The sequence below is a fragment of the Gopherus evgoodei genome, chromosome 9, assembly GCF_007399415.2.
Source record: "Gopherus evgoodei ecotype Sinaloan lineage chromosome 9, rGopEvg1_v1.p, whole genome shotgun sequence".
NCBI lineage: Eukaryota > Metazoa > Chordata > Testudines > Testudinidae > Gopherus > Gopherus evgoodei.
In genome coordinates this window covers 79,020,369-79,046,560 of record NC_044330.1, presented here as the reverse complement: position 1 = coordinate 79,046,560, position 26,192 = coordinate 79,020,369, and the positions used below count along the sequence as shown (strand labels likewise).

At 38.6% G+C, this 26,192-nt stretch overlaps 1 protein-coding gene across 3 annotated transcripts in view; it reads left to right on the top strand.

Moving 5' to 3' along the window:
* Nucleotides 1–615: 615 nt before the first annotated feature.
* Nucleotides 616–26,192, top strand: part of DACH2 (dachshund family transcription factor 2) — a 536,716-nt gene continuing 511,139 nt past the window's right edge. For all 3 annotated transcript variants that reach the window (XM_030575788.1, XM_030575787.1, XM_030575786.1), the window contains exon 1: nt 616–1,335. In XM_030575788.1, coding sequence (XP_030431648.1) covers nt 827–1,335 — 509 coding nt within the window. In that variant the 5' untranslated portion in view covers nt 616–826. The remainder of the gene's footprint in view (nt 1,336–26,192) is intronic.

The following is a 26,192-nucleotide window of genomic DNA, read 5'->3' as shown; positions in this document are numbered from 1 at the left end:
GACCGACAAAGGGAAAGGGGGCATGTGAGAAAAGGGGGACAGCGTACTGCAAGGGGGAGGGGTCTGTGCAAGAGGGGAGCAGTGAACCACATGGGACGGGAGGTTAGTAGGTAGGCATTGGAAGCAGGGGGTCCATCAGTCCACTACAAACTCGGAGAGGAGAAAGGGGAGGCAAGTGTGAGGGGGACACATGCACCCATGTGCTAAGGTTGCTGCCACTGAGGTACAAAGAAACCCCAAACAAACGGAGCACGCAGGATGGTCCTGAGCCCACAGAGCTGGGCAGCTGGCAGTGTATACTGAGCACCCTGGCCGACATGCCCGGACAGCTACTGCTAACTGCAAAGAAGGGCCGGTCCTGGGCAAACCTGGACAGGTGACAGCCCTATGGTGGCGAGAAGTGGAAAGGCTGCTGCAGCCCCAGGTGCCCGAAAGCAAGAAGCGGGCTGGCAGATGGTCACTTTGGTCAGAGGAGGCGGCGGGGGCGGGCAAAAGGTGGAGGCAGGGCTCCACGCCACTCCTCCTCCTGAGCAGCAGCAACACCAGCAGCCACCTCCTCCTCCAGCGGCAGCAGCCCCAGCTCCCCTCTGATTGCAGCCACTAGCCGGTGCCACGCTTGCTGAGGGCCAGGCGCATTGGCTGGAGGGGGCTGTCACTCTCCCCCCCCCGCCCCGGTGGAGGTGGGGAGGGCTCTGAGCGAGCGGCTGCTACGTGCGCGAGCTATTGAGGGAGTGAGTGGGAGACTCTGTTTTGGGTCGTATTGCAAACAGTTGGGGAGAGTGAGCGTGGCAGGGAGCGCGGGGCTGAGCCGCCGCAGAGAGTGGCCATGGCTGTCTCCTCCGCGCCTCCCGTCATCTCGGCAACTTCCAGCAGCGCCAGCAGCAGCGGCAGCGTGGGGGGCCCGGGGGGCTTGTTCCGGGCAGACCCCCTCTATTCCTCCAGCCCCTCCGAGTCCCCTAGGCTCACCAACAGCCTGGTCAACAGTTTCCTGGCTTCCAGCGGCGGCGGTGCGGGCACCGGAGGCGGCGGAGGGGGTGGCAGCAACGAGTGTAAGATGGTTGATCTGCACGGGGTGAAGGTGGCTTCTTTCCTGGTGGAGGGGCAGGAGCTGATCTGCCTGCCACAGGTCTTTGATCTCTTCCTCAAGCACCTGGTGGGGGGGCTGCACACGGTCTACACCAAGCTGAAGCGGCTGGATATATCGCCCGTGGTGTGTACGGTGGAACAGGTCCGCATCCTGCGGGGGCTGGGCGCCATCCAGCCCGGCGTGAACCGCTGCAAGCTCATCACCAGGAAAGACTTCGAAACTTTGTACAACGACTGCACCAACGCCAGGTGAGCGGCAAACTTCGCTGTCACTCCTCTCGCCCCGGCTCGGCGCCTCTCCTTACTGCCTGCCCACTGCCAAGGGAGGGTGCTCAGCCTCCTCCATGAGGGTGGGTGGGTGCCCGGGCACCTTGCGCTCCCCGGGCAGCCGGAGCCCTGGGCACAGTCACGCCCGCGGCAGGAAAACTTTGTTTTCGCGGGAGTCCCAAAGCTGGGGTGGGTGGTGAGAGTGCTCCCGAGCTGCTCGTGCCAGGCCAGCCCGGAGGCTCTTCTCTGTAAACAGAGCAAAGAGCCGGCTGCCGAGCTCTCCGGAGCCCGCCGCGTCCCCTCCAGGGCTGTGAGAGCTCCCTAGCGCGTCTTGCAAGGTGCCTACAGCCCTGCAGGTTCCGCATTAGGGAAGATGAGCCCCAGAAGTCCAGCCTGATTGTGGGGCTCCGCTGCACTGCTATACCGGACGGTCTGTTGATAACGTGCAAACTGCCTCTTACCCTGTGATGGTATCTTTGAGAGAGGGTCGAGATGCACGATGCGCCAAAACTAAGCAATGCTTTGGAAACGGAAACCCTGCGTTGGCACGAATAGTCAGGTTGCGAATGGGGCAGTGTTCAGAGGATGCTCCCTTCACTTTGGCTAACTGTTAGACAAGTTTTCTGGACTGTATGGTCACCTTAAATCACCGTCTCTAACTACACAAGCAGTAGGAGCATGCAATGCAGTTTGTGATGCTCGCTGCCAGAAGGGACCATAGCAGAGTTAGATGGTGTAAAGGAAGCAATAAATTGTATGAAATCTGTTCTAGAGAAAGAGGAGTGATTTAGTGTATGTGATTACACAGAATTCTTAAACTATTGAACTTTCTTGCTAAGGTTTATTAAATCTGTGTGCCAGGTAACTGCACTGAGCATGAACTTGGCAAATTATATGAAATAATTATTCACTTTCACAGATATAGCGTCTAGATAATCTTTCAAATGACTGTAAAAAGGAACCCAGTTCTTTTTGCTTTAAGTTCTTAGCTGTATATTTTTTCTCTCACTGAAAATTATAATTTCTAGCTGTCTGGGTTGTGAACATAACTTGTGATACAGTAGTCATAAGTCTTGCAAAAGAAATAATGATAGCCAAAGAACATGTACTATGTGTGTCTGAGGAGTATGGGTAGTTTACAGACAAACTGTTGCTTAGTATAACTCTGGAATAATGGTACATTATTTAATCAAAGAGGTTTTTACTGTTGTTATAGCCCTTGTCCTGTTGTGCCTAAGTGACTAAACCCAAAGCTGATTGTATTCATGGAAGATCCCTGCTGGGTTCTTCATACATGGGGGGTCAGAATCCTTGTTTGTGACCTCATAGTTCTTGCTTTAGAAATGATAATGATCTTATAAACAAAAAACTCCTCAGGGCTTTATAGAAATATATAGTAAGAAAGGGTAAATTATAAGAGAGAGAACTCTAGATGACGTCTAATAGTTCAACATTCAGCAATTTCTGAGGGAAAAAACTCAGACTTATCTTTCTATCTTAACAAGAAACGTTATCTTTACATATGCTGTTTACAAGTACATTGTTTAGGCCTGCCATGACTTACAGCAGGGAAAAGTTAACTTTCTTTATTAGAAGACAGGTAGTTAGTTTTTACCACTTAGACTCTGCTATACGATGGTTTCATGTTTTAAATAAATGCATGTACACGATGAAATTAAAAGTCGTGTTTCACTTATTTGGGGTCTGATCCTGCTTCCATTGCCATTGGCTTAAGTAAGAGCAGATTTAGGCTTTTGATTCTTATGGCAATTTTTTTTTCTCCTCGTGTTGTTATATTTTGTTCTCAGTGATAAAGATGACATTTCAGAGCTGCTTTAATTCCATTCCTTCGTGTCCACATGAACTGTATTCTTTTTCTTGCTCACTTTCAGTTTCTCCTGCTGCCCATTTATTTCAACAAGTCATACTCCTCTGTGACATCACAACTACTGCCACATCAAAGTTTTGATGTGTAAGCACTTTGTGACCACTGTATTTGAAAAAGATGGGAACAAAATTCTATAAGGTACCCTTAGTATACCTAGCACTTAAAATATCTTTGACTCTTTGCAAAATATTCACAAAATCTTGGTTCCCAAACTAATATTAAAATAACATGTTTCTGAAATTTGACTGGCAAGTTGATCTCAGAACCACATTTTTGAGCAATGCAAACAAAACGACCAAGTTGATTAGTGAAAATAAGTAATTGCACACAATTGAGTGGATGATACAACCTCATTATACACTGACTTGAGCATATGTACACATTGACAAAAATGGCACAAAATATTGAAATAAGTGTTTATTTCAATTTGTTCTTCACCAAAATCACATGGCTGGGAGAGGGGATAAGATATGCAAAGAGAGGCAAGGGCAGAGGAGCTCTAAATGAGAAGATAGGAGCTGAGAGATGCTGTAGGAGGGTTTGAAAGATGCAGCCAGAAGAGCCAAGAGATGCAGTCAGAAAAATACGGCTGGGGCACTGGAGAGAGAGACCAATAGGACTGAAATAAAGGACATACCTGTCCAAGGGCAAAAGCAACTCTCAGTTTAAAAGATTATACAGGAAAAAGCACATGTGCCATGTGTATAAGCCCCTTTTACCTAATTTCGGAAATGAAATTTATCTTCATCTGCTTAGGGATAACTGATATCAAGATATTTTTGAAGATAAGTTTCACATTTAACGTCACCACTGACTATCTCAGTGTTTATATGCCATATTATTTTCTTCTTTTGAAAGTACCAATATCTGGAAATAAACTCACTACTATCGATATGTTTTGCATTCAGATCTACACATGTAGTGCGTTATAGCGATTATGAGTGCATGTGAAACAAACTTTTTTCAGATGAATTATCGTAAAGTTGAATGCCTGCAGCTTAGCAATGTTAATTGCATTGTATCATGATAATTTGAAATGCTTAACCTGACACTTAGTTTGCCAATCAAATTATTTATTCATCAGACCAGTATACGTCATGTCAAAAAATGTCTGATGATAATAGATAAATGGTCATATGTAATGGAATTCTCTTGTCTCTTACTAGATGTAACATATCCTGGGCACTACTGTGCACATTCTGTGAATTACATAATACATTTTAAAATTCATTTTGTCATACAGTGTAAAATAGTTGTATTCCTATACCTGGGAAGTAAAGTCAGGAAAGAACGTTATATCGTGAAAAGTTAGAATAAAATCTTTGAAGATGTGTTGTTCTACCATATTACTTAAGCATTTTATCTTGCAGTTCCAAAATGTTGTACATTCCTTTCTTATCCTCTGAGTTATAAAAACAATTTTATAGCAGATTACTATATAGATTGTATTTAAAATCATGTTCAAATGCAGAGACAGGCTCAAAAATTGCTGGAAAAGTAATTAGAGATTTCATAGTTGATTTTTTTCTCTTTCTATGATTTTTAAAAACAAACTACTTGTTTCCAGCTTTGCATTTTGCGCTTTTGCATTAGAATGAGAAACACAGCAGTGTAGATTAATCAAAGAATGGACATATTTAACTTTTTGTTCTCACTCCTCTCTGACACAATATTTTCTTAATTGAACTTGTCTACAGAGCTCTTAAGAATTATAGAGAAATGCATCTATAAGTGAAAGTTTCCTCCCTTACACCAAAGTGAGGTTTTTTGTGAGGTATAAATATAATGTTGTACACACATCCCCATAAACAATGTTCTTAGCCTTAGTTGTCATTAGCCATCATTATATAACTTATTTTTAGGAACCATAAAATAAAACTTTAATCTTTTTATAAGTCAGTTAATTGTAAGTAGCAACTTCAAGAATGAGTGAATCTTTTTACAAAGCCTAAATAAGAAATAATTTATGATATTTTGGAAGATTACTTAAATCAGACTACCAGTTGATTAATTGTAGCATTATAAAGTTTATTTTAAGATTTAAAAGAAAAGATGTATAATGTATTTGCGTTATAACAGCTTAATATACAAGTACAGTCAGAACAGTTGTACAACAACATATAATAGGCCCTTAAAATCACAATTGCATATGTATGATTCATACCCAACCAGTAGAATATTTTTGTTAAGATTCTTCTGGGCATTTGTATTAGATGAATGCTGTAGTCTGTTGTGGTAGTATTGCTGTGGAATATCTGGTGAACATATAATAAAATATTTCACTTGAGAAAGTGTTTTCAGGTAAAGGGAACTGCAGAGCAACACATGGCTTACTTATTTTCTGTGACAAATTTAAACTATTTTGTTAAGCTAATATTTTGTATTACTTTGGCTTGTTCACAAACAATTAAAGGCTTTAGAAATGAATCTATGCAGTAAATGCAGACATTTTATTTCATGGCATAATGAGGGTCTAGTCATGTTGTCTATTAAAAGCGGCCCCATAGTCAACAATGCTCCATCTTTTATTAGAAGAATGATGTCAAGATTATAATTAAAGCAATCCAGTCATGTGCCACTGCACAGAGCTTCCATGTGTATATTGATTTTAAATGTACACTTACGCTTCCATAAACTACTTTGCCTTTGCCTAAGTAAATATTTAGTGTTAATTCACACTTGCCAAAAACTTGTTAGTTTAGGAGGTGATGTTATATTAAAATAAAAATAATCAATTTTCTGTTTATTTTTTCTTTTGTGGATGGGAAATTTACTTAAAACATTTTATTGAGGCTTCTTGCTAGTGTAGTGGACTTTGTCGGGATGCAGAAAGAGATTTTTTTTCCATTTTTACAAGGAAATTACTGATACCTTTCGAAAAGTAACTAAGATGAACATCTTTAGACTTCTGAAGTTCTTATTCATCTCAAAATCTTTGGCGTTTTGTAAAAATGCTTCTCATAGGCAAATCTAATATGAAGAAACCACAATCGAAATTCTTTACTTTTCTGATAGCAGTAGAGCTTTCCATCTGTAGCATAATTGGCTTTTTCCAAAAGATGAACATTTAATAGTTTTTCTGTCTACATTTATTTAAATTTTCTAATGTAACTTCTTCAAATTGAAAATACTGTGTTTCTGGAGCAAAGACAAAAAAGCAAAACAATTAGGTATTAATGATATTCTTGTTGCATATTCAAAAGGTCTTTGGAATCATTTCTTCTTCTTTTCCCTTTTCACCATCTCAACCTGCAGAACTCTTCACTGTCACTTCAAATCACACAATTCTAAAAAGATAAAACCACATTTAAACTCATTTGCTTTGGGAAAGAAATAGAGCATTTGCACCCAATAAGCCTGATTGTGGAACTGCATGCAAATTGTGTTTTGATTTATCTCTTTTGCACTTTTTTCCATTTGAATTGATCTTGCATTAATTTTGCCAGGCGGCTCTGTGAGGCTGCAGATGTTGCCCTGTGTTTAATAAATCAATGAGACAGATCTGAATGAATCACTTCAGATGGATTCTCTGCTCGGTTTGATGTCTAGATGTTATTCTTAGCTTGTTATCATGACAGATGCATTAATGTTCCCATACACTGCCAGCAATGTCAAAGAGATTGAAGCTTTTAAAGTGGCGGTATCCCCTTTTTTCAGTTCTGTTAGAATAACTAAATTGTCTTTTTGGAACAGGGCAAAAATATAAACTTAATCAAAGGATTAATCTGGGGAAAATATTAATCTCCAGATCACCCTGTAATACAAAGTTAAACATGTATAATTTCATACTGAATGATTAATTATTGTAGAATGTTGGAAATCAATATTAAAATCTAAATGTAGCTTAGCTTTTTAATAGTGTAACCATTTTCTCAACATTAATATTTTATTGTAACAAAAATGACCAAAATAAATAATATAAGATTGGGATACACTGAAAATGTCACTATAAATAGAATATAATTGTGTCCAAATTGCTTAGAGGATGGAGTTTAGTTTTTTAATTCTCAGTAATGTATTTCTTTTGGATTTAACGCATCTAGGTTTAACGTTTGTTTGATGCAGAAGAGGAAGCAGCTTGTCTGTTGTGCTTTCATTATTACTTCACCATTTATTGCTGAAAATATTACAGAAGTTGTTGATCAGTTGTTGTATTTTTTTGATCCACATAGTCAGGTATCAACTAACTTGGAGTAGAACCCATGGATCACAGATCATAAAATAGGTTGGCGTATTCTGACTTTCACCGACTATTTTAGATTCTAAAAAAGCTTATGTAAAGCATAAAAGGTCCTTGTTATTACACTGTAATTGATCCTCCCAACTACATTAAACACAATTATAGTATTATGTTATGTTTTTAATGGCATTCCTTGTTTTCTCTCTAATAGGTAAATGAATATCTTGTGATTTGTTGTGAACCCTGTGAGATGCATCAATCTAATCTCTGTTTCCATCTCTTTTATGTTAACATTTTATTTTTATAAATGACTAATCATGTACAAATATATATATTTAAAAAACTTTTTACTTTCCTTTCATGAAGTCTTTTGACAAAAAGTGGGAAAAATCAGCTGTTACAGATGTAGATTTATGTTTGCCTTCTTAGCATTCTTGCTACAGCAGTTCCAATTTGATAAAGGAAACAGTATGTAATAGAAATATGCAGTATATGCAAATAACCAGACACTTTAACATTTGGATAAATAAAGGTACATGTAACAATGTGTGGCGTAGCATTAAACTTACAAAACCAGAAGTGACCAGCTCTAACTTCATGAAATTATACTCTGTATAGGCTGCTCTTGGGTACATGTGTGTGCTTTTTAAATGGTAAGCTGATAGTGAACTCCAGGACAGTTGAGGCCCAGAGGAAAAAATCCTTATGTTGGAATTGTACTGCTTATTGTATAGCTTTGGAATGAGAGATCATTGTTTATTTTTAAATATTTTATAACAGTTGTATGAATAATTTTGTTAGATGTTAAATCCTGACTGAACAAATTTTACAAATTGGAATTCTAATTATGTCAGAAAGGTTTGTCAGCGCCCACATTAAAAGATGTTGAGGCCTAGTCTTAAAGTCCGTATTTGAATTTTGCTCAGGTGAACCTCGCATTGAGATCAGTGCAAGTTTGCCAAAACAAGGGATGAGTAAGAACTTATTTATAGATATTGCTAGTATATGATCCTTTCTTTTCAGAATTGGGTCGTAATGCTAAAACCTTCATTTGATTTCCTTTCTGCAAGTGATAAGTCTGTTACATATCAAGGAAAGAATTGGCATGTACATGTATTTCTTTTCAGAAAATACCATAAATAATTTTGGTCCTGATCTTTCTTCCACAGAACTCAGGACCTTTGTTCTTTGGTCTGCATATTCTTGCATTAGTATAATTTTTAAATTTATTTGAAGTTATGAACAAAGATGTACACCTTTAAATCTAAAATATTTGTCTAAACACTAGATCCTGACAGGCACCCTTGCTTCCTTTTTTTTTTGGCAGAGTTCTTTGTGTGATTATTCTTCAGCTTAATTAAACTTATTATGTAAACAGAGATGGTACAAAAAGCACAATTTTTAACACTTCTTTATCTGAAGTACGCTAATAATAAACTGTAATGGCAACAAGAAAAAACAATCGAATGTACAAATGGCAATTTATATGACGTTAACATTCACAATTTGAGATTCCTTAGATTGTTTTGAAATTAGAGATATTGTAGTACTATGACATTTTTCTTTCACTGTAAATTAAGGCAAGATTTTTATATATTATGATTAAACATGAATTACCAAGTGCAACAAGTACACTAGTATGTAATGATTCTCAGAAATTTGGATTTATCCTGCTTGATATTAGAATTGTCCCTTGGGGCAGTGCACTTTTGATCTTGATTCCCTATTGGTAAAGCATGGTTATTCAAAGTGACTTGGTAATAGGTATTTTTTCTCTCATTCTACAACCTGTGAATTAGAAATATTGATACCTATTAAGTAGTGCACTTTGTAGACTGCCCTGAAGTGTTCCAAGATACCAGTCCTAATGAAACTTGTATTCACATGCATTTCTCTTTTCCTTGGTGGCATAGCTAGATTGCCTTTTTTTTGTATGTGTATATGTGTTCATATATAAAAAAAGTTTACAGTCACAAGAAATCTTAGGGAGATTACATTTCCTGTGGCTGTATATTATTTTGACCTGTTAAGCCTGTTTTGCTTGTTAGCGTATTGTCAGAGCCTTCTTGATTCAGTTATAAATACTGCACCTCCACTCCCAAAAGTACAAAGAACCAAAACAAAAAAGTAGCACCAATTTTATTGTCATACAATGATTTTTAAACAAGTCTGCTTGTTATAATGTAGTGTGTATGTTAAGGTCTAAAATGTTCAGTTTCAGCTGTGTCTGATGATCTTATCAAGTTTCTGGCAACTGATATCTGGTAGCAGCATTTAAGCTACATTTAGTCTATCTGCTATTTATGTGATGGGTTAAAAAGAAAAAGTAATATTGATTGGTCTCTGGATTAAAGTTTGAAATCGGCAACAACCTGAACACACAAAGCTTTTTTTTATGATTTCTCAGCTTGCCATTGATCTACCAGTTTTATTGCACTCATTATTTATTAAAAGAATTTGCAAGCTAAACATAACGTTAAGCTAGTTTGCACACAGGGACCGCACTTAGGAAATTGAATGGAAATTGCATTAGAGATGAACATCTGTGCTATTTTTCCACTCATGTGTTTATGGGTTTGTATAAAAGGTGTATTGGATTAACAGTTATAACCATTATAGCTTGCAGCAATATGTTAGACACTGAGCATTTAGTTGTTATTTAGAAGGAAGTCTCTTTTTTGCTTATCTTAAAGGTATGGTAATACCATCACAGACAATATTTTGATTCTTATTCTTTATTAATGCAGCTGTTACAGTTTATTCATGTATAAAACTCAAGATATCTGACAATATTATACTTGTGATGTACTCTATACAACTTGAGATATCTGACAATATCATGCATCTGATATGTTACCGATGCAGCCTAAGGCTGTATTATTAATTTATTTAATTAAAGGTTTCTGGTGACACTATTAACTAAAGAATTGCAGTATGAGTAGTTCGCACATTACCAAATACTGACATAATATGTGGTCTTGTTTTATATTTACAATATACAGATGAATAATGAAATTTTGACAACTTTATCCAGTAATTCAGATAACTTGTTGTCTTTCTTAATCAGAATCATTTCTATGACACTTTGCAGCAACAAGCCCAGTGAAAATCTTAAATATTTTGAGATCCTTTTCCCTTCAGTATACATGTCTAATTATCCTCAATACTAATAAAAGTTATATGTGGTACATCAGAATAGACCCCCTAGAGGTTTGGAATCATCTTCTATAATACAGTGTTGTTTGTATTATCCTTTTGAAATAAAGAGCTATAATAACTAGTATTTGGGATGGGATGGGGGGTGGGGTGGGGTTAGGTTGGTTATTTTTAGATATCAGTTTTAAAATAGAGTGAAATAATGCAGTAGTGGCTTCAGGGTTCTTTGAATTAAAAAGTATAGTTTTAGAAGTAAACTATTTGAGGTTTATTTAGTTTTTAAAAATATGTGCAGTCAATTACATTTATGATTGGAATGAGTTGAAGTGCATCATCACTTGCATCATCAATGCATATTCCCTTTCGTTGCTGTACTCAGTAGTCCACATCTCACTGGCTCATCAGATTGGTAACTCTTCAGAGTATCCCATGCCAAGTAGGAGAAATAGCTCTGTTCTTCGTGTCAGAAGGTTATGTTGACCCGTTTTGCCTCCTCTTGGAGAAATGACCCACTTCTAAACTTAATACTGTAAACAGGGGGTTGTATTTCTCAATATGAAGAACAACTGAGTTCCTCAGGAAAAAAAAATCCAGTGCTTTTGGCTTTAATTTTGTGAACATTGGTAATGTTTCTTGTCACTTTTGCTCCCAGCCCAGTTTTCATATGCTATCACGTAACACATCTGAACCTATAAAGAAATTTAGATAGAGATTGGGTTTAACATCGAATTGAAATTTGCATCAGTGGGGATGTGGTTTGTTAATCCTTTGTAATGAGACCTATATGTACATACAGAATTAGAATACTCAAAAAAATAAAAAAATAAATAAAAGCCACCTTTGTAGTGCCATTATTGTGTGAGAGATTCCTAGGAATACTCCAGAAACTAACTTCAGGACCCCTGCAAAACCCTATAATTTAAGGATATGTCAGATATTGTGTGTGGGCACGTAATGAAAATAGAATTTTCAGCACATACCTTTATTTTTCATTATATCTACCCTGTGGATTTGTTTAAAAATGACTGTATATATGTATCCTCACTATGTCCTTTCCTTAATTACACCAATCCTCAGAACCTTAGTTATGTTTTTTTTCTGTTTACCAAGTTGCCAGGAAAAGTGAAACTAAAACAAAATACTTCATTATTAATTACTAAGTTAATCAAAATTATCTTATTACCATGAATGAAAATAGAAAGCTTAGTCCAGTATACTTAGACAACACAGGGTCGTACATTGTGGTAGAAAAATTTATTGCTGTGAGGTTGGGATGATCACAGTACGTTGCAGTAGTGAAGTTATGAATATATGCCAAGCCAACCTTCTAATACTTTGCACTCCTTCTGCCCCCCAAATTACTTGCTAGATTTCTGAGAACATATATGTTGATGAAATAGTGTGGGTTTTGTTTCCAAGGGTGAATGAGTGTAGAAAACACATTCTGTTCTGACCATAAAGAAGTCTATCGTATCTTTTTACAACAGCCCAAATCCCTGCTTTAGAATGAGTTAGTTACTTCAATGTAATAATAACACAGGTGTTCAACATTGAGAAAATTAAAATTGTCATAGGTTTCACTCCCACTGTGGACTTTGAGTACAGATATGAAGACCTGCATGTGAACCCCTAAACTGAATTACCAGCTTAGATCTGGTTTTGCTGCCACCACTCCCAAGTACTAACTCTCTTCCCTGTGTAGTCTTGAGAGACTTCACCAATTTCCTGGTGAACACGAATCCAACCCCTTGGATCTTAATACAAGGAGAATTTAACCATCCCCTCTCCTTTCCCCAACCAATTCCTGGTGAGTCCAAATCCAGTCTCCTTGGATTCTAACACAAGGAAAAATCAATCAGGTTCTTAAAAATAAGACTTTTTATTAAAGAAAAGAAAAGTGAAAGAAAAAAACCTCTGGGAGAGATTAGCATACCAGCTACTCTCACAGACAACAGATTCAAAACACAGAGGATGTTCCCCTGTGCAAAACTTAGTACACAAAAGAATTCCCAATTTGATTATTCCTCTAATTGCACAAAGACAAAGTCACAAAGGAAAATAAACATAAACCTATTTATTCTTTTCTAAAACTTACTACTCTGATAAGAGGCTGGTTCTGTGATCTTTTCTACTCCAACTGAAACTCAAACTGACCAAGACAAAGGGAACTTCCCTCCTTCCTTTTGAAACATCTTGTTCCCCCATTGGTTCCTCTGATCAGGTGTCAGCTAGGCTAGGTGAACTTCTTAACTCTTTACAGGTAAAAGAGGCATTAACCCTTAACTGTCTGTTTATGACAAAAATATTTTAAGAAAAGTAAATATAGTACACTGAATCCATACACTGTAAGTACATTTTAAACTATTGGATATTATGCATTTGGTAGTGGATAAATGCCAGTCACACTACGTTTGCCCTGCTGCAGGCTCAGACTTCGACTACTGACTTGATTTTTTAACAATAAATACCATCAGAAAGGACCTGCTGCAGACAAACATGAGGTCTATTGGGTTTTGCAGAGTTCTTGGACATATTTCATACTTCATAGCTTTGGAGGTGGCTTTATTGTCTTGGGGATATATTTTCCTTAGGATGCATGTGTATAGTTCCCATCAAACTTAAGGAAGTTATGATCACACATTGTGCTCTTCGAAACACTGTTGAAAAATAGAAATTAGGCTTTTAACTTTTCGTCCTCCTTGATTTCCCTTTTCTCTCTGTTTCAGAAGGTACAAGTAGATAGCTATAATCAAAATGGTGGCAGTTATAAAACAAGAAAATATATAATCTGAACAAAACCTTGAACAATAACCTAACATCAAAAGCACACATCATTTAAAAAATAGAGAATTATGCTTTCTCTAGCTGATGAGCATATTACTGAAACAGCAGGCTTTTTGTAGATAAAGTTTATTGGTTTTCTGTGGCACTTGTAGCATCTGAGGGCTTCACAAACATTGAATTAATATTGCCATTCAGCCTCATGTTAGGCAGGGAAGCATTACTATCCCTGTTTTGCAGAGAGGAACTGAGGCACACAGCTAATAAGTGATTTGCCATCATCATACAGGAAGTCTGTAGAAGAGCGAAGAACAAAACTCAGATTTCTTGAATCTCAGGTCAGTACCTTCACCACAAGATCATCCTTTCTCTCTCTACCAAATTTTCTGTTATAAGCCCAGTATTTTTTTCAGCTGAAATTTCTCAAAGTTGCTATCTTTCCAGGGAAAAGTAATGTGAAATTTCCCCAGAATAATCAGGCATAGTATTCTGAATAAATGAGTTTAAAAACTAGGTGGTGTGATCTTTGAAAAATCTTTTTTTACAAATTTTGGTTGGCAATTTGTCAAAACTTTGGGGCATGTGTTTTGTAGCTTACTCTTAGTCAGGAATGTACAGGACGTTGTGGAGTTATCATAGTTCAGAATACAGTATTGGGCTGTGGGGATGGATTTTAAGAATTCTGTAAGTGTTAAAGCACAAGAAGGAAGACAGAACCATTGTACAGATGTACTCTGATGCAGATATTACAGGAGAGCTTGAAGAGTTTATAAATCCTTAAATACATCTTTTCTGTAGAACGTATGTAGACACTCCATCTCCTATACATTGTACACTTTATTCCTAGACCGATGTTGTGGAGCCTGTGAATGTGTGTATTTTAAACGTTAGCTCTGCAAAAGGCTACAGCCCTGAAGAGTTTAGAAACTGTGCTGGTGTATGGCTCTGATTTCTGTCAGCCTAACAGCTCACGTTAGGGGAGATTACTGGCTCTGTTGGCGTGCTATTTGGTTTGAATACCATTTTTTGTGTCTCACTGAATGATAGCTGCTTTTTATATTGCACCTATAATTATAGCCATGTACATTATCTGTTATATGTTTTTCTGACATCTATAGCACATTTGTATGTATCGGCATTGTAAATCTTCTAAAAAATGCTCAAGTCATCAGTTGGGAACATGAATATCAACCCCACTCCTGCTGACAGTCCTTTTTAACCCTGCCATTGATATGGAATGTTGCGTGAATCTCTGTGGTCAGGAGGCAAATTTCTGCCGTCCTTGAACTGGTATTCTTAGGAGGCCAAACCTCCTCCTCACAGCATTCATTGAAGAGAGAAAGATGGGCTGTAGAAGACCAAATGCAGTTTACTGGTGGGCAGGCACCATACCAACATCATCCATATCAAATCCTGGAGCACGAAAATTGAAAGGAGCTGGATTAACTGTAGAAGCCACCAAACTCATTGGCCATCTGCTGCCAAGCCCGGTGTCATCTACAAGGTCACAGCAGATCTTTATTTAATAATTGAAAAAAAGAAAAACAGCCCTGCATACAGTGATATAATTCCATTGTGAGGTTCTGGTGATATCAGAAAGTAGGATAACAGAGTGTGTTTGTTTAGCTTCTTTTATTGAACTGTTGCAGATTTGTTATTTTCTTATATCGTTAGAATGTTTCTTCTCAAGACATTGGCTATGTTTTCAAACAAGAGTGTAATGAGTACTGCCACCAAAATGAATGTGTACCCTTTGCACATGCAAACCTCCACATTTGCACAAGTTCTCATTAATGTGCAAATACCTGTTTTCCTCATGCAAATGTGGGATTCTTCCTGCACAAGTGTATCTTTTGTTGCACCTTTGTTGCCTGAAAACATGGTTCTATTTGTTTACATCTTATATAAACAAAAAACCCTTTTAGTGTTGATGTCACTTATTTGAACAAGCCTATATGTGATGCTTGCTGCTCTAGGGATTTCAGTAATATATATATTTTATAGTCTTAATTTTAAAAGATTGTTTTAAATGCACTATGAATATTTTAACTCACACTTAATAATAATGAAATATTAATTGCATAGTTCTTCGAGTGATTAGACCTGCCCATTCCACTGTAGATGTGTGTGCACCCATTGCATGGTTGTTGGAGAATTTTTTTTCTCCACTTGGTTGTACCTGTCAGGGCATTGTGAGCGGCCTCTGCATGCAAGTATAAAGGGTGGAGTCACTCCTGACCCCACTCAGTTCCTTCTTACTGCCCATGAATATTGGAGTGTGTATTTCTTGTAATTGCAAATCCTTCCCTTCTTCTTTTATATATTACCTGTTTTACTGGATTAGAGTAGTTTACAAAATTGTAGACAGATTTAGAGTTAAGTTTTAGTTTTTAGGACTTTGGCTTCACAGGTCCCCACCTGGGTATTGGTCCTGGTAATGGGGTTATGCCTCAGTAGATACACAAATGCTGGAGTGCACTCAGAGAGGAGGATGCCCTGAGATGGTCCTCAGGTCAAAGGGGAGTCGTTTATTCTGGAGTCTGGGTTGGGCCTTTTGAGACTCCAGAAGTGACTGAACTAATTGGTTAGTTCAACCATTGGCATCTGAAGAGTCAGGATTTGTTCTTAGTGGTGTCTTATGCAGTAGTTTGGGAGTTGCTAAACCTTTTAGTGGTGGTAGTGCACATACCTACAGTGGAACCGACACATGCAATATACCTAGAAGAACAACAGTTACAGAAAAGATTAGTGACTGCTAACTATAATGAAATAGCAGAAGAAACAAAGTTAGAAAGTTCCACCACTGCTTCTGGTACCATAGATTGAAAATATAGATTTCAACGTACTCTCACTGAAATCAACGAGTCTTGCCACTGAACTCAGGGCTCTGTATGGAGTATCGCAACTGTGGTCTTCAACCTTAAAACATCAAAATCTGTCTCTTAATGGAGTTCAATGGGCTTTGGATCAGAGGCTGTAAATACAAGAAGGAATACTTTTTTAATAATTTGAATACATTTTAGATTAAAGAAACATACACTGAAGTTTTTTTTAAGACAAATGTTATTAAAAGCATGTTACTAATCAGAATGTTAAAATTAAGTTCTGTGAAGCTGACAGCCAAAATATCTAGGATTATCTAGAAGTGTAGCAACGCTGTATCCCAGAGGTGGGCACAGCCCAGTGTCGCTGCAGCTTGGATCCCTGCCAAAATCCCCATCCAGCTCGTGTGCAGCAGCTGGCAGTCTGCAACCTACAACGGATGACTCTTTACAGTGGTCAACCCTGAAATTTGGGGAACACCTTACTCAAGGGATGCTGATTCACAGCACATATTGAGGTAGGGCAGAGAGAGGAAACTGCCCCAGAGAAGGAGTATCATGTTGGCTCAGAAGAGGGGAAATTATTTCCTCATATTCACACCATCTAGGGGTAGAGACAGACCTCCAGAGAGGCATCCCATGGCAAGGGGTGAGGGGTCATGAATCCCTTCCCCACCTGATGCTGGGTAATTAAAACCCAGGTGTAACAGCTTACTTAAAACCAGGTTTACAAGTGGCGGCCACCTGGGTATACATTTGTTTGCAAAAAGGGTGGATTCAAAATAAAATACAAGCGAGTTGACTTCATTACACATTGGGTTTGCTTGTCCGAAGACAAGTTAGAGACGGATAGGTATCTCTATTCCATGTTAGTAATCTGGGAGACTTTGGGGAATTGGCTGGAATGAAGGCATCCAAGATTACTTTCTATGAACTACAAGCTTGGCACATCTTTAGTTTCACACCCCAGGTAGTGCCTTTGGGATGAGTGGTTTATGCTTGGCGGCCTCCTCAGTGATAGCCAGACCCCAATTTTTTGAGGGAAAATTAAGAGGTGGAGTTTTTGAGTGTTGGACAATATTTTAGTCTGTGCAATAGGGTTTCCTTGAAGGGAAGATGGGGTTCCAGAGTCAGACCTGAAAGTTGAGTGGTACTCATTGGATCTGGGAAGGGATGAAAGCATAATCCTATGGGAACTCTTTCCCTACCTAGTGGGGGTAACTACCTATAAGAATGAAGTCCAGGGCAAGGGAGGCAATTCAGGCAGGGTGGCCTGGTAGTGGCCAGTTTTTCAAGTATGAGTGGGTGGAATTTAAGAATTGGTGGAGGGAACCAGTGAGAAGCCCATTCGGATGCAGTGAGAGCCAGGGAAGCTTAGTTCTTTTATTGACCAATTTTGTCTTAATGCAAAGCAATTAACATTTGGAACATTCACATGTATATTGGAAGTGTGAGGGAATTTATTCCACTTCTGTGTCAGGGTTAATGAGTTTGGCAAGAAAGGATTTAGATAGGGCTTTGGCGTATGGGAATCTGACTCCCTGTTTTTCAAAGTGTCAAAAAACTAATTGAGAGGGTAAGGGGCTCATAATGCTACAAGAATGTGGAGAGACCGGGATTGGTTGAAGGGATGGTCTCTATCAGGGTGAATAAGGGCTTAAGCAAGGAGGGATTTTGATAGGGCTTTGGAATTCATGGATCTGCAATAGGTAGGAGGGACTTGACACCTGACTTGCAGGGTATCAACAAATCAATTAAAAGATGACAAGGAGAGTCATAATATATGAGAATGGTGGAGAGGCTGGGATTTGCTTAGTCAAAGCAGCACAGACTTGCTTATTGTAGGTGTCACTGTTTTCTCATGGGGAAGGGAGTTACAGGAGAACCTCCAAGTTACAAACACTTGGAAATGGAAGTTGTTCATAACTCTGAAATGTTCGTAACTCTGGACAAGATGTTATGATTGTTCTTTCAAGTTTACAACTGAACATTGACTTTATTCAGATTTGAAACTTTACTGTGCATAAGAAAAATGCTGCTTTTAACCCTCTTAATTTAAATGAAACAGGCACAGAAAGAGTTTTTTTTACCGTGTCAAATCTTTTCTAAACTTTCCCTTGATTTTTTAGTAGTTTACATTTGACACAGTACTATACTGTATTTGTTTGCAAGGTTTTGTTTTGTTTTGTTTTTGTTTGTCTCTGCTGCTTCCTGATCACGTACTTCTGGTTCCAAATGAAGTGAGTGGTTGATTGGTCAGTTCGTAACTAGTGTTTGTAACTGAGGTTCTTCAGTACCTTGGAGAAGAGACGTTCGGTTCATGGCAAAAAAGCATATTGTTGGGGTTCCTGTGTGAATTGGTTCAGGATTGCATTTATTGTATCCACAGCACAGAATTGGAGCCCAACAAATCAAACCTATCAAAGGTAGCAACCAAATGCATACAAGATAGGAGCCCCCTTTTAAGGCAGATAATTCAGTGGTTTACGTGCTAAATTCTTCATGTTTGTTCCTTCCTTCAAGATCATGCAAATGGGCACAGGAGTTAGTAACTGGATATGTAGGCATAATATTGTGCATTTGGCTCATGGGTTCAGTGCTGGACCTCAACAGTGAGGCAGCTCTTGGTTGGCATGGATGGAGGGGCGCTTTGCAGGGAGCAAAGGAAAGGGTGAACGAGGCACATGCTCTGGGACCAGATGATGCTCCTTGTTCATTGTTTGGCAGCTCAGGAGCAGGCACTGGATATGATTATTTTTTCATCTCAGCAGAAATAATTTAGGAGTGTGTAAGGGGGTTGACTTGATGATCAGAGTTGAGAGAGATTTCTGTCAGATCTAGGATTTTGTCCCCAGGGTAATGATTATTTGGTTTGAAAAGTTGCAGCAGAGGGTATAGTGAGGAGCTACAAAATCTCTGCAAGCTGGTAAGGCCAGAGGGTGCGTGAGTAGGGGGCTGGCTAAATTCATATGTGACCACAGGGGATTGGTAATTACTCATCTGAACATATATTATTGGGCACCTGAGTTATTTAGGGAGCATGGGGTACACATGTCTAACTGGGGAATGGTTACCTTTTTGTCTTCATTTAAGGAAGGAATCAGTAAATATCTGGTATGCACAGAATGGGAAGGGGGCAGCCAGGCTAAATTGCTGGTGCTTCTTCTGGCAGATGTCCAGTGCAGGTAACTTGTTATGAAAGGGATGTGATTATTGAATAAAAAGGATGAGAAAAGGATTTAAAGCATCCTTTTAAGAAGAAAAGCAGTAGGGCAGTCAGCAAAATATCTTCAATGTTTGTATAAGAATTCAAAGAGTCCGGGGACCAAGAAGCATGAACTGGAAGTCATGGAATATGAAGAAAATTGTGATTTAATTGGCATTATAGAGACGTGGTGGGACAACTCCCATGACTGGAGTACCAGCATTGAGGGATATAGCTTGTTCCGGAAGAATAGGTAAGGGAAGAAAGTAGGAAGTGTCATGCTACACGTCAAGAATGTATACACTTGCTCCAAGATCCAAGAGGAAGAAAGCGACAGACCTACTGAGAGTCTCTGGGTGAAAATAAGAAGGGAAAAGAACAGTAGTGATGTTATGTGGGGGTCTATTATAGGCCACCAAATCAAGAAGAGGAAGTGGATGAGGCATTTTACAAGCAAGTAACAAGATTAGCTAACACACTTGAGTTAGTATTAATAGGGAATTTTACCTACCCTGATATCTGATAGAAGACTGTTTACACCAAAACATCATAGGTTCTGCAAGTTCTTAGCCTGTAGAGGGGACAACTTTGAGGAAACAATTAGGAAGTCCATCCATTTTGGATCTGGTGTTGACCAACATGGATGAATTAGTTGCGAACATGAAGGTGATTAGGAATGTGGGAAGAAGTGATCATGATTTGATAGAATTCAAGATCCTAAGGAAAGGAGGACATGAGAACAGCAAAACAAGGATGCTGGACTTCAGAAAGGCAGATTTCAACCAACTCAGAGAAATAGTAGGCAAGATCTCATGGAAAGACCAGCTAGGAAGAAAAGGAGTCAAAGGATGCTGGCAGTTCCTAGAAGATGGAATACTTGAGGTTGAGCCTCTAATATTACTATGCAGAGTAAAGATAAGAAGAGCCACAGGAGGCCAGTGTGGCTCCACAAAGAGGTTTTTAGACATCTAAAAGCCAAAAGGGATACATACAGGAAATGGAAGGAGGGGCATGTCACCAAGGAAGCATACATGGGAATAGTGTGAGCATGCATGGAAATCAGGAAAACCAAGGCAAAGAGTGAGTTACAGTTGGCAAGAAATGTTAGAGATAACAAGAAGGGGTTCTACAAATATGTCAGACAAAAAAGAAAGATCAAGGATGGTGTGGACCCGCTGCTCAGTGGAGAAGGTGAGCTGATAACGGAAGATGATAGGAAGGCAGAGCTACTCAATGCCTGCTTTGTTTCAGTCTCTCAAAAAATAACGTGATCAGGCTACTAGAAAAGTTACTATAGACAACAAAGGGGAGGAGATGCAAATCGGGATAAGTAAAGAACACATCAATGATCTTCTGAATAATTTGAATGAATTCAAGTCAGCAGGGCCTGATGCCTTTCCCCCTAGGGTGCTGAAGGAATTAGCTGAAGAAATCTCTGAGCCACTAGCAATAATATTTGCAAACTCATGGACAGGACCATCTCTAGGGGAGTGCAGGGCCCTGGACATAGGTGCCGAGTTTCTAATCTTCAAGGGAGTGGTCCCCCCCCCGACTCTGCCTAGGCCTAATGCCCACCCCACCTCTTCCCCACCCAGTTCCGCTCCTCTCCCATCCTCCCCCCCCCAGTGCCTCCTGACGCCGCGACACGTCTGATCTCTGGTAGGTGTTGAGAGAGAGGGGGAGGCGCTGATCGGCAGGGTCCACTGGTGGGCAGGAGGCGCTGGGCGGAAGGGGAGTTCTGGTAGGTCGGCGCCTCCTCACCCTGCTCGCCCTCCTGCCTCACCTCCCCACCTGCCTCCTGTGGGGCCCCCCAAAGCGCAGGGCCTGAGGCGTTTGCTGTCTGAAACTACAAGTTCTGGGGGGGGGCTGCTGCACCCCCTGGCTTGAAGTGGTTTTCATCATAAAAAGGATTTACAGTTCTGGTTCAATGTCTCTCAACACTCCCACTATAAAAATCTTTCCAACACCTGTGGGTGACAGGAGCCTGGAAGACTGGAGAAGGCCTGATGTAGTGCCCATCTTTAAAAAGGAGGAGCCAGGGATTTATAGACCAGTCAGCCTGACTCTGATCTGGGAAGCTACTAGAGTAGTATATAACACATGCAATATGAAAACACTTGGAGGATGAAGGGGTAATCGCTAGCAGCGAGCATGGATTTGCTAAGAACAAATCATGCCAAACCAGCTTCATTTCCTTCTTTGGCAGGGTAACTGGTTTGATGCATGGAGGAATGTGCTAGATGTAATATATCTGGATTTTTGCAAGGCTTTTGATATAGTTCCCCATGACATTTTGATAAGTAAGCTGGAGAAATGCGGACTTGGCGGAACTACCATTAAGTGATGCATAATTGGTTAAACAACACAAACAACAAGTAACTATTAACGGAGTGATGTCAGATTGGAAGGAGGTCTCGAGTGAGGTTCCACAGGGATCTGTTCTGGGTCCGGTGTTGTTTAACATCTTTAATAATGACCTGGATGTAGGACTAGAGAGCATACTGGTCAAATCTGCAGATGACACAGATTTACAGATGGGGGAGAGTTACAAACACTTTGAGGATACAGCTAAAATTCAAAAGCATCTTGATAAATTGGAGAACTGGGTAATACACGACAACAATGAAATTCAACAAAGACAAATATAAGGTGCTACACTGAGGGAAGGAAAACCAATTGCCCAAATAGGGAATGGGGGATAATGGGCTTGGCAGAAGCCCTGCTGAGAAGGATTTGAGAGTTGTAGTGAATCACAACCTCAGCATGATTATTTGTAGAAATTATTTGGTGAACATTTTTGAGTAACAAATGCATTTGAAAACACTGTAATATGTATATGGAGAATTTGTAATGGGTGAAATTTATCAAATAATTTACTATGAGTTGTTACTAATTTTCTATGAATTATTTGCTCCTCTCAAATAGCAACCACTGCCCTGAGCTACTGCATGAGGTTGATTAATTAGTTTCAGTTTGTGTAGTGATATTTCCCAGCCAGTTTAAAAGGATGCTGTGAAGTACTTTGGGGTATGAAAAGGTTTCACAAAATGTTGTGTGAATCAAAATGTCTTCATTAATGTTTTCTCAATTTCAATTGAATGTTTTATTTTCAATATAAACATTCCCCTGTTAGGTTTGTAACCCAAACTCATCAGCATTGTACTGCTGTTATACATGAGAACCCAGATGTGAAATTGACTATGCATGTCTTGACCAGCATAGTTTTACTTTATCTGGTAGCTGAAGTGAAAAAAACAAATTAACAGTGCACATGGTAAAGGCTTAATATAGATGTTTAAAAATCTTTTGTTAATAATGTAAAGTGTTTTTAATAAACTTGTTGAAGAATTTTTCTAAATATGTTTTAAATCTTGACAGTTACTCTTTATATGAATGTTCACTAAATAATTTTTCTAAATAAAATATGGCCTTTTTTGTATTTGGGAAAACAAAGCAGTACATTCTTTGCAGACTGCCTGTATTAGCTGGTTAATATGTCTGTGTTGTCATAAATATATATATAAACTGTAAATTGTTAACATATAAGGCTATGGGCTATTTAGATATCTCAGTGAAATATGGTATTGTCTATGTTCCCATTTCATTTGGTTTCCATTATAATCCTCTGGAGAGGACTACATGTGAGCGAATGTGTTACAAAAGAGTACAGATGAAAATGTACTATAAAAAGAGAGCCTTCAAAATTACTAACTGGCAAGTATGTGTGTTTTTATATAGAACATGCATATGCACTACACACATGAGATTTGTCATGTTCTATATAACACTCACTGTATGAGGAACTAAATTTTTTTTTTAAAATAAGTTTATTGCTAAGGATAGTTTGGAAAATCTGAATCTGGTGGCTCTTGGTTGAAGTTCCTAGACATTTTAAAACAGATGATTCTTGCTATAGTTGTTTCACTAAAATTTATTTCGGTGTATTTATTAAGTACAGAAAGTTAAACCTCTGCAAGCTGTGTCAGTCATTATAAAATTAAACCTATGTGACTCCTCCATTTTATTCTTATCCTCCTACACTGCCCAACAACATTACCTTTCAGAGCACTACTAGTGCTCATAAAAAACAAGGAATTATCCAATATAAGTGTAGTACATGCTAATATGGATGAAAAATACGATTCACAAGCTGGACTTGAAAGCATGATGCATGTTAAACCAGCAAATGCTTGGATTTCTGCACACAGTACAGGTTTAATTGGTAGTGTATGATGAGTACTTTACATGTACACCTGATTTTCTAGGAAATCCTATGCATTGACTGTCTAGGTTGAAATGACAGCTGGTGGACCATTTATTACTCGTTCTGTTTTGGTGGAAAATCAGCCTTGTGTGTCATTTAGACTTTGTGACACATGTACCCTCCCAAGGCCTAATGACTTGTCTGCAGATGGGCTGTTATTTATTACAGTCATATAGAATAAAATTGAGTGTCTTCTAAAATTAATTTTTCATTTGCCTCCAGCTCTGCTTTAATAGAGGACACATAGTTGCCTGTTTGCAGAAATACTGTTTAATCACATTAATATCTCAGCCCCCCAGGCCGGAGAAGATAATTGTACAAACGAACAGCAAAATCTGTATCTTTAACTTCTTTTTATGATTAAATTATGCAAATGACTTATCTCCTGCCCTTCGAAGCACTAATCATCTAATTAGGAATGATGTGTTAAAGGGGTGGTTTTGAATCAGGAAGGGAGAGGGGGGAATGCAGGAAGCGGAAAATGGGAGCTGACAGTGAAATGTCTGAAGGTACTGTACTTGTACAAGATGAATATGAGTATTTGTTAAAAGGAGCAGAAATAAGGGCCTATTGTGATATTTCTGATTTGTGCTGTCATTTCAAATGAGGATAGTTCTGCTTTATGCTGTTTGATTCATCATAATTTTGTACATTAACATTTAGTAAACAGGCTTCAAGAATCCAATCCCTTGTTTGTAAGAATTGGAAAAGATAGTGTTGAGAATGTGAAAGCCTCTGCATCCTTGTCTGGCTTCACAAACTGTATTATGTGGAAAACAACATATAGGTATTTGTAGATTCTCCTACTCAACACTAGGCATCAAAAGTCCATCAGATTTTTGTAAACAAAATGAGTATTAACACAAGTTTAATAATTTCAGTCTCTGAGACCTAACTGCTTATTAACAATAATTTTTCTCTTTAGTTTAAAAATTTTCATGTGCAAATCCCAAAGAGACTTGAGAACTTCTGTGGTAATGTTCTGTAACTTCAAATTTTGGGCTTCTGTTTATGATGAATTATTAAGACTGAGGTTCTGTTTAGCTTGTAGACATAATCATCACTTTACATTTTGGGCAAATGTGAGATCGAAGACTGTTGTCCATCTGCTGTGAAATCAAATTACCAGAATTTTTATACCAATGTCAATAGGATAATGAACTCAGTCTGCATTAAATGCTCAAGCTTATAGTCAAATATGATGATGACCACTTGGTGCATGTTTTTCTTTTAATAATTGAAAATATTTATTTAGCTCTTGTACTTGTTGAAAATAACTCAATTTTGCAAAACTAAGGGAATTCCTAGGGCTTAGCTGAATGAGACCAAGACACTTCAGGTACTCATATACCCGAGGATGTGTGAAAGCATGAAGGGAGACCAAGCAAGCAGCTAGCTATTATGTACAAGCTACCTGCCACATGGGAGAGTTCAGCCTAGTGGTCAGATGTAGCCATGGAACAACTGTAAAAAGTTGTGCCTTTCTGCAAATCTAATGAGTACTCTTGCTCTACCAGCTGCCATCTTTAAGTCAAAGGAATGTATTCTGGTGTGTTGGGAATAGCGTTTGTGATGAGATCTGATTCTGAATGTTTGAGTGATGTGTGGTATGGAAAGTCTGGTCCTGATTCAAGAAAGCACTTAAGTATGTGCTTAAAGTTAAGCATATTATTTAAGGGTTTTCTTGAATAGGGATACTTGCCTGCAGAAGCACCTCTGTGAACATTGTGTCTGTGGTGTTTTTTTAATAGCATAAGAATATATTGATCTGTTTGCAGGAAGGAAAAAAGATTTCCCAGAACACCTTGTACAACAGGTTGGGAAACACAACTTTAGAAAGTCAGGTCTCACTGAAATGTCAAGAACTTGGTGGTGGTGATGCCAGAATAATACTAGTGTTTACCGATCTAGTGTCTGCCCTGTACACTTGAAAAGCATGCAAACTGAATTTGAAAGCACTTTAAAATGTTGACCCTTGTAGATAACCTAGTTTTTCTTCAAAATCCAGAACTAGCAGAATGGTTTATAATGAAGAATATGAGTTCTGACATTGCTTTGAAATCAAAGACCTAAATTACTGGCGGAATGTCTTCATAAACAAATTGAGGGTGGGAAGCTTGACATACTTACTGGCCTTCACTTTCTGTGGCTCCCAGCAAGCCAAATGCATTTGATAATCACTTTACATTAATCTTTAGATTTACTTTCTTCCATAAAAGTCATAAAATGGTTTACAAGTAAAGCCTGGGCAAAATGGTGAAAAATTCTGCGTAACATTTTTGTGATAGTTCGTTTTATGCTACTTGATGCCTCAGAACGTAACGAAATTCTGAGGGCCCAAAAGCTTTTCACATATAAGCTTGTAAAATCCATTTCTACCTCAGCATGTAGCTTTTTTTTTTTTTTTTGTAATTTCGTTCACTCAGACTTCAAGATGGGAGCATGACTGCAGCTTTCTTTAAGAGAGACAAGGTGGGTGAGGTAATATCTTTTATTGGACCAACTTCTCATGATGAAAGAGACAAGCTCTGTGAAGCTCAAAA